Source organism: Argentina silus, assembly GCF_951799395.1.
Source record: "Argentina silus genome assembly, chromosome: 7".
Taxonomy (NCBI): Eukaryota; Metazoa; Chordata; class Actinopteri; order Argentiniformes; family Argentinidae; genus Argentina; species Argentina silus.
This window is the reverse complement of record NC_139661.1, coordinates 4659814-4674639: the sequence shown is the minus strand read 5'-3', so window position 1 is coordinate 4674639 and position 14826 is coordinate 4659814. Positions and strand designations below refer to the sequence as shown.

General features: G+C 42.9%; 1 protein-coding gene across 1 annotated transcript in view; it reads left to right on the top strand.

The window, feature by feature from the left end:
- Positions 1–14826, top strand: part of unc5db (unc-5 netrin receptor Db) — a gene marked incomplete at both ends in the record, with an annotated part of 108358 nt that overhangs the window by 65226 nt on the left and 28306 nt on the right. Inside the window, 3 exons of the mRNA XM_083673748.1 lie at positions 7728–7871; positions 8302–8405; positions 13473–13653. Coding sequence (XP_083529874.1) covers positions 7728–7871; positions 8302–8405; positions 13473–13653 — 429 coding nt within the window. The remainder of the gene's footprint in view (positions 1–7727; positions 7872–8301; positions 8406–13472; positions 13654–14826) is intronic.

The following is a 14826-nucleotide window of genomic DNA, read 5'->3' as shown; positions in this document are numbered from 1 at the left end:
GGGGTTGCTTGGTGAGGCAGTTAATGGGGTTGTTAAATGAACGGGCACAGACAATACAACACACACACACATCCGTATCTATGATGCTTTAGACTCTCTTGAGATGGTTTTATTTGGGCTTGCCACAGCTCGTGCAGTGGACTGTGTTTAAAATGTCACCTCTTTTATCACAGAAGGAGCTTTCAATTATTTTGATGACTCCTCTAGTTTGTGGCTTAAGACAAGTAGTGGAGCCTGTATTGTTGTTATATGATCCTGTTATTTTATGGCTTGGTCGGTGCTCAAACCATCACATCATGTCTCTGGTGTCTACAGAGAACTGGCCTTGTCAATAAATTACATATAGCCATTGATTATTGATCAATACAGAATAACTTGCTTCATGAGCTTAGTCTTACCACAGAGAATGTATCTTTCTTTACTAGGTTTTTACTGTACATTGAGGGTTTCCTCTTTCTAATGTATTTTTGATCGATGGCATAAACATGAGATATAATGACTGCATTGTTCTAAAAGTTACTCTGAACTACCGTATGTGTTTAGACAGTGCTATTGCTTAAATAGCTGAGGAAATGGATTCCTATTTTAACTTCGGCTACGCTGGTGAAAACTGCTCGTAAGTGAACAAAATCAAACATAGAGTTAGCAGTGTGTGTGTAATCATTTAAAGGGTGATTTTCTCATGCCGCAAGCAGATGTGAAGTGTAATTTGAGGTTTGAGCCCAATTTGCAATCCAATTTTCAAGTGACAACATGGTGGGCAAACACCTCTGCGGTCCATTCATGCACATACGCAGATGGAAAGGTTGCACCAGGGTAGGATGAGGCACACCATACTTGGGGGAAAATGGCATTTCAATTGCTTTATTGCCAGACAAAGATGCTACCCAAAAAAAATAGAATATAATATTTAATTAAATAATTATAGGACAGTTTTGTACATGCTAGATGCTTTAGATGCTACTGATGATCAATTTATCAGAAAATATAGATTTGACAATCAACCATTCTGGATTTAGCCTTAGTTTATTGGGACCAGAGCTTTTCCAATGCTTTGCATTCCATTACAGACCATCTTAATTAACTGCTTGATTAAGATTGTGTCATCTACAGCATTATGTTTTATGATGCAGTAAATTTGCTTTCGGTTTTGAGACAGTCGTCAATGGAGCACAGGAGAAATGGATCGGATCACTGGTGCACTCAATAGCAAAACAAAACAACATATTAAGAGCCTATAATCAACTAAAGGGTATACGAACAGTCCAAACCATATGATGTTATAGAAAATAACAAACACATTACAGGTGGCTCTTGCATATTATCCATCTGTATTTTGAGTGACCCCTCCATCCTCAGGCCGTCGCTGGCCACCTTGTTCACGAGTTGTAAAGCCTTTTCCTTTCATTTCTTCAGAGTTTCACTCGCCTCTATCAAATCAAATCAAATCAAATCAAATCAAATGCTTTATTTGCCATACAATCAGATTGTAAGGAATGTGTTATTCATTGCACCCCCCCCCACACAACACAACACAGCACACAAACACATACATGCACAGGGAGATCAGAGCACAGGGTCAGCCGTGGTTCGGCGCCCCTGGAGCAATTAGGGGTTGAATGGAAATGAAAGGAAAAGACTTTACGACTCGTGAACAATGTGCCTTGCTCAAGGGCACAACAGCAGTGGTAGGCATCCATTAGATATGATGCCAGCAACCCTCCTGTCACCAGCTCACATCCGGCTAACCCTAACCCTGAGGTGGGGATTGAACCAACGACCTACCGATTGCTGGCTGGCCTCTCTAATCTCTAGACTACTTGTTGCCCCCGGTCCCCTATTGCCACCTTCATGTGGTACCTTCAATATTTATCTTTAGCTCCTTTGTTTTAAATCAGCAACTTTGTTTTTTAGCATTTATTGAGTCGTGATTCTTTGCCAGGCATACAAGTTGTTTCAATACAGTAAAGCATGTCTGCCTCTTTTTGCGTTCACCTCCGCACACAAGCGTAGAATAATATATTTTAAAATAGCTTCTCAATATGTAGGCGCTATGTGGGCACAGGAAAACGAGCATGAAAAATGTCAGCTTTTAAGTTTCTTTAAAAATCATCTTGTAATTGTTATATAGCACTTATTTCATCGTCCACCTCAATACAGTATTATGGCATAGCTTCAGTCAGTCTAGGCACAGATGGAGACAACTTTTTCACACTTCTGTTCCACTATTTGCTATCTGAGTGGGTGCAGTTTAAATTGGAGTATATTTTCCCTGCACTATTTCAACAGTGCAATATCCTTTCAGACTTGGTCCTCTCTTCTAATAAAACCAGAATCCCAAAAAAAGCTGTCAGTGGGATGTGTTTGTTTTATCAGACTTTTGATTTCATTTTTGCAAGCATTGAAAAGGATATCATTTTGTTCTAAAGAGGGGAGTTTGTCCTCTCAGTATGGCTAGGCTCTAATTGCAGAGTTTAGTAGTGGGCATGGAGCCTAATGGAGTCTGTAGATAAAAGCCTCAAATATCCTTCCCCAAATGCCGAAAAAACACTCTGTAATGGAATCTTTTGTGCATCGTTTGTCTGTGTGTGTGTGTGTGTGTGTGTGTGTGTGTGTATCTTTGTCCGTGTCTGTGTCTGTCCAGTATGTGTGTGTGGAGGAGTGAATAAAGAGAGCATCTGATTTGGGAAATCATTTTTAATGAATGTCTTAAGTGCTCCTGTTATTGTATATTGAATGGAGCTTTTCAGAGCAGGGCCTGGTATGATCATTCTTTATTTCAGGTTTGCGTGTGCATCCTGCCATAGGTAGCTGGACCAGAGGAAATGAGAGCTGCATTGAGTATGACATTATTGTGCTAATGTTATTTCTGTCTTCAGCTGAGAGTTAAGTGTTCTCAATAGGGCTGAAATTGTTCACATTTACCATGGCTGCCATATAGGATGTCGATTGACACGTACACACTTTTACACACACACGCATGCACGCACGCACGCACGCACGCACGCACGCACGCACGCACGCACGCACGCACGCACGCACACACACACACACACAAACACACACACACACACACACACACAGACTTCAACTGCAGCAATTCAATAGTTAACAATAGATATAGTTAACGATCAGAAAAATGGACCAATCAAATATATCACAGCCAAAACGTATTGAAAGGAGCCACATTTCCCACATAGCCTACACACTTTATTCCAACCCTACTGTGCCTTTCATGTGAACAGCAGCTGTTGGGGAGCAGAAACATGGGATCCTGATGAAGTGTTGCCAGAGGCCAGTGAAACTCTCTTTGAAGGCTGGAGAATGTGTTAAAAGGGAGCAGGGGGGGGCTCAGTGGAGACATCAGCATGCTGGCCAAGCTGGCACACTGTGCAGTTGCAGCAGTGATATAGCGGGTGAGCTTCACAGGACCTGCCCACTGAGTCACCTACTACCCTCCAATGGGGAGCCTTATTACGTGAGAATCACCAATCTCCTTCCAAACGACTTTCTCACAGAGAAGACCCAGACGCGTGGAGGTGTAGTAAACGGGGGTTGATGGTGATAGTGTTTTGAAGCACTACAGACAAATGCGTAGTTTGCATTCCAGCATGTAGACGCTTTCGCTTCGCGCCATTTTTTTTTTAGCTCCTGAGTTATTATAGAGATTGCCCCTTCTTAGCAATCTAACCTGCTTCCTCCTTAAGATTCAAAAACGATTGATTCGAACCACAAATGCTAAGATAAGGAATAAGCAGCCCATATTTGGTGCTCTGTTAAAGCTACACTACTGTGCCACCCCTTTAAGAATAAGACTCAACTCAAGCCACGTTGCCGTTCATCCTGCTTATGAACCATTACTTAGCTAGTAGAGTGATCCCAGTTATGATTATAAAATCACACAAGCAACATTTTCAAAAAGACGTATGCGCATACGCCCCTGGAGAAATTGCATCAGGGTAGGATGTGGCGCACCGTACTTCGGGAAAAATGCCATTTCAGTTGCTTTATCGCTACCCAGAATATATCAATATATTAAATATTATTATAGAACTTGTTACAGCTTTGTAGATGCTTAAGATGCTACCGATGGTCAGATGAATCAGAAAATATCAATTCGATAATCACACCATCCTGGATTTAGCCTTGGGGATCGGGACCAGAGCTTTTCCAACACTTTGCAGTCCATTGCCAACCGTCTCAAATCAACTGCTTGATTAAAATGTTACCATCTACAGCGTTATGTTTTTTTTTTTTAGCAATCTTTGATGCAGTAGAATTAGCTTTTGGTTTTGAGACAGTCAGCGATGGAGCACAGGAGGAATGGTTCAGACTCATCACTGGTGTTCTCAGTAGATGGTGATGGTCTTGATCTTAAAAACATAGTGTGTTAAGCCTATAATCAACTAAAGCATATAGGAACAGTCCAAACCATATGATGTTAAATGAAAATAACAAATACGTTATTGGTGGCTCTTAGGTGTTATCCATGTGGATGTTGAGTGACTCCTCCATACCCAGGCCATTGCTGGCCACATTGTTCACAAGTTGTAAATGCTTTTCTATGCATCGGTTAAGGGTTTCACTCGCCTCTGGTCCCCACTGGTGTCACTTTCATGGGAGCATATCTTTGAATGTCTATCTTTAGCTCTTTGGTTTAAATCAGCAACCTTTTTGTTGTTTTGTTTTTGATAGGAGATGTGGTATTTATTTAGTTGCCAGATTTTCTCTTTTGATGACGCATTCATTTTCCCTCTTTGATTTCATTTGAGGTAAAGTTTTCTGACCTGAATTTCCCAGCCTTCCAAGTCACAGTTCATTGTAAGAAAATGTTGTTTAAAAAAAAAAGAAAATTATTTACATAAGGTGCTTTTCTTTCAAAATCACCCTTGTTAGCTTCTCTTCTCTTCTAACCCTGACCCTAACCCTCACGTTGAAAAGTGGGGTCTTAACTCAGACTTTTCAGACTAACTGAGTCTCCTTTATATACTAATTCTAAATGTTCTAGAACATTCTCTAACCACTTGATTGATGTCACAGACCGAGGCACCTTAAACCACTGCAAAACAGGCTTCAGAGTTCGTTTAAGATTTCTCATCTGTGATGCAGGCGACACACAGGTTAGTTGCAGATCTCATCTACGACTCATAACAGGTGAAATGCAGATCAGTTGCATGTCTCCTCTAGGACTCATAAGTGGTTAGAATTCCCCTTATTGTTGGAATCCAATTTATAGTTAACACATTTGACATTCAACATTACATTCATTAGTACATTCAAAATTCAATACTGGATTTCATTCAACAGTCCATTTTCAATTTAGTGAATGAATTTAGTTTCAGTCTCTCTCTCAGTGCATGTGTCTTATGCAGGCCTGCATGTCTGTGTGTGTGTGTGTCTGTGTGTGTGTGTCTGTGTGTGTGTCTGTGAAAGCACATGTTTTCTGTGTTAAACCACAGCACACTTCCTTGTGTGTAACTATATGCTGTTGCTATGCAGTATACAGTCCTTCAGCCGGCCATCCGACGGGACACACAGTTGTTGAAATGTTATTTATGCTGTCTAAATTGTGGTTTTGGCCAACTCTTCCCAGCAGCTCCCAGCAGTCTTCCAGGACATGTATATGATAATCCCTGGCAGGAAATGTGGTGGAAACATCCGTTGGTTAACACATCAAACACTCCCCCTTCCACCCACCCCATTCCCCCTTCCACCCACCCCTTATGGTCCCTACTTCTGTCCAACCCAATAAGCAAGCATGGCAAGGCAACAGAGCAAAGCCATAGGGAGACCAGATTAGCCTTGCGTTGTTCCCTCCAACTAGCCTCACAGAGCCCTAACTTCTATTTATATTTCGTTTTTTTTACCCCGCCAATTGTCATAGCTTAAGTCCCCCTCGGTATAATTGTGCCATTTTGAACGGCTTTGACTAGTGACTTGGAAAGTGTCATGGAGAAAAAAAAAAATAGAAGTGTGGGGAAAGGAGGAAGAAATCAAGAGGTTTCATTTTAATAAGTCCTGTCAACAATGCTCTGCCTATAAACAAATAGATGTGACAGTGACAGATGACAAAGTGGCGAAGCTCTCGGTCTGTCTCTCGGGCGCACCACCTGTCGCGGATGGTTAGTCCTCGAGGAGATGTGCCTTTCAGCAGGGAGAACAGGGCCGTCTTCTATTAGTATATTACTCACATTATCTTTTGAGGGGGGTGAGGGGGGATTATGAGCAGTCATTAGTCATGATTTTCTCTCCTGTCCCCCTGTCCCCCTGTCCCCCCCCACCCCTCACCCTCCACCACACACTGTCAGTTGCCGTATCTCTGCAGGGAGAATTGTTATAAATGATGTTGGTGTCTCACTACAATTTGTGTCTGTGAAGTGCTGGCTTTGTGAGTTGTTTTTTGTTTATCTTTCGATAGCTGTGTCATGTTGCATCATGAAAAGAGAACTTCAGATCATTTTTTTTCATTTGCATTTACATTTTTGTCATTTAGCAGACGCTAAATGACAAAAATCCAAAGCGATTTACAACAAGTACATTTGTCTAATCTTCACCTGTTCAATAAGGATATAACCATGTCTGTATAGATTAAACTCTCTGTTGATGAGCGATGTTGTCCAACTGTATTTGGTTGGGAGCTACATTAGAAATGTATGGTTCCTTTTTCTTTTTTCTTCTCTTTTGTCCTTTATTGATACAAAGACAGCTGATACAAAGACAGTGGTCTATGAATGAGTTCCTTTTCTATGTCTCCCCAGCAACGACATGAATCCATGTACAATTTCCTGCTACTTTTCAGTATGATTTTATTTATTCAGAACTCTGCAATCTACCAGCTGTGCAGTCAGTGTGCTGTTTGACTTGCAAAGAGCATGTCAGATTAGACAGCATTTATCAGGGTATGTAGGAGAGCCAGGGGAGTGTGTGTGTGTGTGTGTGTGTGTGTGTGTGTGTGTGTGTGTGTGTGTGTGTGTGTGTGTGTGTGTGTGTGTGTGTGTGTGTGTGTGTGTGTGTGTGTGTGTGTGTGTGTTTGATAAAAGGGACCAGATTGGTCTTTTTCTGTCTCAAGAACATTGCATTTTTTCTTTAATCCACCGTCAGGGAGGCCTGGAGGCAATACAGGCTCTGAAAAGCAGAAAGAAAACACACATGACAGGTCCTAAGCCGATGACTCAGATTAAAAATGGAAGCCTTTTCCAATTCAAAACTATGTGACAGGTCTGTAAAGATTTTCAACTGAGGGTTTGCACCGTGGAGCTAAGAGGATTTCAAAGGGAGGGTCCATTTTATTGCAGATACGCTTTAACGAGCTTGTCCTAAAAATGTGCTGTGTTTGAGCATTTAAATTGTGTCTGCAATGTTTGTGATATTATTATATAATGTGCTCTCGAATGTATGAAACGTGTTACAGTGGAGCTGGTGTTATTATGCAGCTCCAGCCATTCTTTATTAGCTTGTTTGCAGTATTTGCAATAAACAACGTACTGTAGATCCGCTCAAGAAAGCTTTCCTATTTTCATTTAAGATGTGCCAGAAACACAGCTGAAAGCACAAGACTCGAATAATGCTAGTGCAATTGTGCGTGCGGCCACCTGAAAGCCAAAGCGTTTTCTTAATCAAGCTCCAAAAGCCATGGATCGCTAGCAGATGGCTGCATGTACAGTCCACGTTGGATGAATTCCCAATTAAAGACGGCATTCTATTGCTTTCTACTTCCTTTCTTCCAGGCCTGAAGGTCCGTGAGGTGATGATCAACGTGTCTCGTCAGCAGGTGGAGGACTTCCATGGCCCGGAAGACTACTGGTGTCTGTGTGTGGCCTGGAGCCACCTGGGTACATCCAAGAGCCGCAAGGCCACCGTACGCATCGCCTGTGAGTACAGCACCACCACATAGTCTCACATTACGCCTAAAGGGCAAAACACAGCACTGGAGGAGCACACAGTAGATGTGCAAAGTAGTATGTTACTGTATATACAGTCATCTTAATGGACATGCAGTACACACATCAACCAGTGTATCCTCCCAAAAAAGATCTCCTATGTAACTGTATATAGATGAACGTACAGTATACACATGAACCCGCTGTATCCTCCAATTGACCCTGTAGTCCAAGGCAGATGGGAGATGAGAGCAGCACTATTTTCCAAGCCTGCGCATGATTCCCAAGGTTGCTCCGGTCCAGAGCAAGGGCGGTGTGCGAGTGGAGACTGGCGAGTGGTGTTAGTGATGGGGATTGAGATTGGGGCCAGGCCCCGGCCCTGGCACACGGACTGACAGCTGGCTCTTATCTCCCCGCACAGACCTGAGGAAGAACTTTGAGCAGGACCCCCAGGGGAAGGAAGTGCCAATCAAAGGGATGATCGTGCTTCACTGCCGCCCTCCAGAGGGAGTGCCCGCGGCGGAGGTAAGACCTGTACTCCCCAGCCCTAACACCCTCTCCAGCTGGGAGCTGCTCCGTGTATGCAAGGGCTTACATGGACACTCAGGGTGTGGGAGATACGGAGAGAGAGAACTCCATATTGGACTATTTCTTATGCAGTGAGAACACTCTGCCTCGACAAGATACTCTCCCATATTGTATGACCTCAGCTGTACCCACTTTAATTTAATTTAATTTTGTCGATTTGACATTGTTAATGTTAGACGCACACATCAAAAAAGTACAGGTCCCAGAAATACAGTATGGAGTCACATCTCTTATATAATTTCAATCGGTTTGAACTACCTTTGTAATATAGGTGTGTTTTTGCCTGTGGGCGACCTGTGTGTTATGAATGATTCAGCATGGAAATGGAGGAAGAATGTCATCCAGATATACCTGAATGCACAGTAGGGCCTAAGAATAGGAGAACCCAGGAGAACAGAGCATCCACTCACCCAGTCTAGTCCTTTTGTCAACACAAATGAGTTCAGCCAAAAGAGATGAAGTGAATAATGGAGAAGAGCACAGGGCAGGCCCGCATCCACGTTCCTAGTCAATTCCAATGCACCTCTCCATGAAATATTGAGATTGCAGCTGCAAGCCTGGTAGTGTTGGAGCAGACTGCGAGACGGTTGCTTCCTCCCGCACAGTAATAGGATGTGAGTTGGTGGTTTTGATGCACCAACCACAAACATTACTCTGAGGAATGCGTTTGAAAATTCCTTCGGTCAGCAGCGATGTTGAGGCAAGCTAATGAGACTCGAGTCGCTCGGAATCGGATCAATTTTTGCATTATTGTGGCTGAAACGGCTTATATAACCCTGTGCCTGACACTTTGCGAAAGCGTCTCCTAGCTGCTCTCAGGAACATGATTTGCATAAGAGAAGCTTGACACTGAACTTGGCTCATTGTTTCACTTTTCCCTCCAATTTCTTTCTCCGCTTTGAATTTTTTGAGTCGAGTTGTTTGGAAAGCACAAAATGCAGTTTGGCATTTATTTCACATCCAAATTAGTTAAGTGTGCTGGATAAAGCAGAAAAGCAAGATTGTTTATTTCACACAATTTGGTGTATTGAATGTGCTGAAGTAAATAGCTTTTTATGGATCCATTCAGGAGAAAATGAGCTAAATGAAATGCATCTTTTGAGGCATCCAACACTGGGGAAATAGATACTTATACTGCAACTCTTATGTTGACATTAAAGAGATGCTACAGAAATGTTGCATATTTTCAGCCACTAGTTCTAAAATTAATACTTACATACCAAAAAATGGCTCCCCAAAATAAACAGAAATATTATCAAGAAATTACCTGATTGGACAGAGAGGGGCGCACTTCCCCACTCTCTTGAGCAAAAGCTTTGCTTTGTGGACTGTGTGGTCTAATGAGATAAGATATCGATTTACATAATATCATGAACCATACTGAAGCCAAAATTTTATGTAAAGAATTTGCGACAAACATCCTTTATCATCTCTCATATCACTGACGGGTACATTTCTAATATTTCCAAATGCTGTAAGTGGAGCTTATGTCAGAGAACCTTGGATATTGAGTTCCATTCTATTGGAGTCTGAAAGAAAGTGTGAAATTAAAAACCAACCTACGAACCACATTGAACTTACTGAAGAATTGATAGCCCTTAGTGTGAAATGATTCCCTTCGAGCTACCTTAGAAAGGCCACCCAGGCCATGACACAAATTCTGTACGTACTAAACTATCAACTCCATTTGAATCTGATTTTCGGTGGTTACAAGTCACAACTGGTCACAAGTCACTGGTCACAAGTCAATATTTCATTTTGAGTCACAGAGCAGTTTCACTGGTGTTCTATTTGAGGATTTTGACATGTTCTAGTAATTAATTTAAGCAATTAGTTTAATTGCTGCCTTTGATCAAATCGGACAATTGAAGTGAAACTGAACAAAACAGCATTTAGTTTGCTTATAAAACCCTGGTTTTAACTCCATTTTGTCAAACAAAGAGAGTATTCAATTCCGATTTTCTTTCCTCCAAAATGAATAGACATTCTAGTTATTCATCACAAAGATTCTGTTAGGGTATCAACATTGGATTTAGCGATGATCACTTATTGTGGATCTTTGGGCATGTAAAGACTCCAATGTTACCCAGACCAGACATACATTCTTCTTGTACTCTGTTAAGGTAATGTCCTGAGAAATACACTCCCATACTGATATAATACTTGAAGACAAGTTAGCAGTTAGAACCATCCTACCTTCAGCCTCGTGCATGTGCTCCTTTCCTACTCCCTTATTTCCTACTCCCTTATTTCCTACTCCCTTCCGAGCCTCCCTCAGTTCTTTTCTCACAGGTCGAAGCAGGCCTCCGAGACAGCAGATGATGAGCGTTGCTATTAGGCCAAGCAATTACATTCCCGCCCTGGCCAGTGCAAGAAGTAGCTCACTCTATTTATTTCCCTAAGATAAGACAGAGCCGGGTGGAATAGTAATGTGCTGCCACATTGCTCAGGGGAGGAGAGGTGGCATTTGGGAAGCGGAGGAGAGGCGGGCCGGCTACACAACCCCGCTTTGTGTTCCCCCTATCTTTTTGTGATTAACCTCCTGAGTGGGTAACACAGCAACGATGGAGATAGCTCCAGACACAGCCCCACCCTGTCAGGTTACCACTGATATGAGCACATCGAGGCATGCGAAGTTCAAAGCCTTTGATTTGTGATTTGTCTGTCTCTTTGTGTGTGTGCGTGCGCTTGTGAGTGTGAGTGTGAGTGTGAGTGTGTGTGTGTGTGTGTGTGTGTGTGTGTGTGTGTGTGTGTGTGTGTGTGTGTGTGTGTGTGTGTGTGTGTGTGTGCGTGCGCTTGTGAGTGTGAGTGTGAGTGTGAGTGTGAGTGTGTGTGTGAGTGTGAGTGTGAGTGTGAGTGTGAGTGTGAGTGTGAGTGTGAGTGTGAGTGTGTGTGTGTGTGTGTATGTGTGTGTGTGTGTGTGCGTGCGCTTGTGAGTGTGAGTGTGAGTGTGAGTGTGAGTGTGAGTGTGAGTGTGCCCTGTGGTGGCTCCTGAGTCCTTAGAAGGTCTCCATGACATGGGGATAGTCTGTCTGTCAGAGCGGTTTAATCCATGTAATTGACTTGTAGTGATACACACCAACAGGCGTGACTCATTTCCATGCTTTAATCTCAAACAGTACACACGCACACGCATACGCACACGCATTTACACACACACACGCTTAAAAACTAAGTGCCCAGGAGAATAAGGGAGACACAGAGGCGAGGGAACAGCAGGGCCGTATGCCATATGATTGATCACAATCACCACTCTCCACATGAGTCTCTACGATGTCTGTAGTATTACCCATCTCATCACATCGCCGTCCTCCTAATTGGCCCTTTCAGTTCTCCCGTTTCTCAACTCGCTCATCAGAAGAGGAGCTTTGACTGTCACCCAGATCTCCGGGCCATAGGAGATCACAGGCCAGCGCCAGCAGACGCAAGGCGGCCTGAGGAGGTGACCGTTACCACGTTCCGTCGCCATCTCTGTAATAAAATCACAAGACCCCCCCCCCCTTGTGGTGGTGGTGGTGGTGGTGGGGGCCCGGAAACCCGTCCGTCAGTCCTTCTTGACACCGATGACCGACTCCAAATTGAAACAAATGTGTTCAATTAGGCAATTCATTTCTCACATCATTCGCCACACACACACACTTCACCAGGGCTAATTTGTATTTGTCCCTGCGTTTTTATTTATTTATTTTTCGTCGTTTTTCTTTCTTTTTTTTTTTTTTTTTTTTCTTTCTGTTTTTTTTTTCTTTCTTTTTTTTTTCTCTTCCTTTCTGCTCGGTGAATCTTTTCATCATTACCCGAGGCGGTTAGCGAGCGGCGACAGCTTCCGAATGTAGAGCAGGTCCAACAGGCCGACGGAGAGGGACCGGCTCGCTCCGTAGCGTTAATTACCTCTTTCAACTAGCAAATTTCCCCCGATGAAATTGAAATAAATACATAAAGAGGAGAACACTCCTCTGCCACCGCCGCGTCATCCCAGTCGGCTCTCATCCAGTGACAGATTGGTTTAATCATGAGAAATTAGAGTCAATCCCCCCGGTGTTCTCTCACCCCCTTATCTTCCAACTTTGGTTCGAACGCATGCCTCTGATGCAACCGTGCTAAAGAGTATCTTTTAATTGTGCTGCGGAATCTAGAGGCTGTTGAAGGCGGTTTCCGAGCCTTCTTGAACGTCCGAGCCTTCCAGCCACGCCATGCTCTCTGGTTCAAGAAGCGCTGGCTTACGTTAGGCCTACTGTAGGTCCGTTGTGCGTTTGGCTCACAAAGAGCTGTTGTATTGAATCAATGTCATATGTGAAAAATGGTCCGTTGTGATAATGAATGATGATTATTTTTGATAATCATCTTCTTTTGTTTGTTGATATACCTACAATCCATCATCCCTGTGTCTGTGCTTGTGTGTGCCTGTGTGCGTGCGTGTGCGTGTGTGTGTGCGTGCGTGCATGTGTGTGTGTGTGTGTGTGTGTGCGTGCGTGCATGTGTGTGTGTGTGTGTGTGCGTGTGTGCGTGTGTGTGTGTGTGTGTACGTATGTGTGCGTGCGTGCGTGCGTGTGTGTATGTGCGTAAGTGTGCGTGCGTGCGTGTGTGTATGTGTGTGTGCCTGTGTGCCTCCAGGATTCAGCTGTTTGAAATGAATACATCCCATGCGTTTTATTAGGGCGTATGAAAAAGCCCTATAAATCCATCATCCCACACCATTCCACCACGGTGTGATTGTAATTTGCAAAAGCGGCGATGCAGCTCCATATACCAGGGTTGAAGCAGCAAAGCGTCTCTAAGTTTGTAATTCATAATTAGTTTTCCTCACTGTGTCTGTGTTGCTGGTAATTGGTTACGGTGCTCCTCTGACTCCCTAATGGCTGTGGCCACATGGGTGTGGATGAATGTGATATGGCTGTGGTGAGTGTGTGTGTGTGTGTGTGTGTGTGTGTGTGTGGTATGGTTGTTGTTGGGATGCAGTGTGTGTTGATATACTGCACTAAGGCCTGCTTTTACTCTGGTGGGCAGGTGGAGTGGCTGAAGAACGAAGAGCTCCTGAGCTCCCTCAACGATGACAACATCGACACCCGAGCTGACCACAACCTCATTATCAACGAGGCGCGACTCTCCGACTCGGGGAACTACACCTGCCTGGCCACCAACATCGTGGCGAAGAGACGAAGCACCACAGCCACTGTGGTTGTCTTTGGTAAAAAAGGCCCCACACAAAGGAGTACTTTACTCCAAAATAATGTTCAAGTATATGTTTCATCATAGTCCACCACAAGTATGGTCACAAAATATCATTATTTTGTCCATTAAAGCCTCATAGATATCCTAATGACAGGCTTATATTTACTTGCTGGAAAATTGATTTGAAGATGGATTTTGTGTCAAAAGGCATCATCAAATCACTTTTTTCAGGAAGTAAATATAAGCTTGTCATTAGGATATCTATGAGGCCTTAATGGACAAAATAATGATATTTTGTTGTCAAAATAATTATGCTGTGGGAAAATAATGATACAGTGGGACTGTACTCACTGTGGACTGATGAGAAATGTACTTGAAAATGATTTTGGAGTGAAGTACTCCATTAACTCAATGTGGATGTTTGTTGTTGTGTTTACAGTTCGCTACGGATCAATTAGTTTTGTACTCCACAGCCCTGACACGAGTGATTAAGAGACCTATCGTGGTGTATTTTTGTGAAGAAAGATGTTTCTCTCTATTTAGATAAATGTATTATTCAAATAGTCAATATTACTGCCTCCCCATTGAAAATCAATGTGTACCTTATGAAAGGGAATAAGCTACTGTGTCTTAATCTCATTTAAAGGAGTGTTGCCTATTCAATTATTCATTCACCAGAGGCCTTCGAGCAATGCAGCTCACAGGCTTTGGTACTGTAGCGTTCAAAAACATTTTGCCTCCATGCACTCAGAAATCACAGAGTACACTGGAAAACAAATCAGAGCACAAGGTGGTAGGAGTAATCTTAAATATATCTGACATGTCCAAGTGTATTGCAGTGGCCTGTATAAATGTAGTAGTCCTTGCTGTTCTGTTTCATTTACTTTTCCCCCCTTTGTTTCAAGAGCTTTCAATATTGAACTGGCAATTGGTGAAAGAGTAGTGTACATTTTGCATTTTTATCGTACTGTGCACAATATGTTCAAGCTATTGTGGATTGTTATAGTGCTTTGGAGCTTGCGTAATCATGAATAACTAAACTGTTCGCTTTGTACTTAAAGGGAGGTCTAATAAAATAAGTCTCTCTCTCTCTATCTCTCTCTCTTTCTCTCTCTCTCTATCTCTCTCTCTTTCTCTCTCTCTCTCTCTCTATTACTTTCTCTTTGTCTCTCTTATGCTCTGTCTCTAT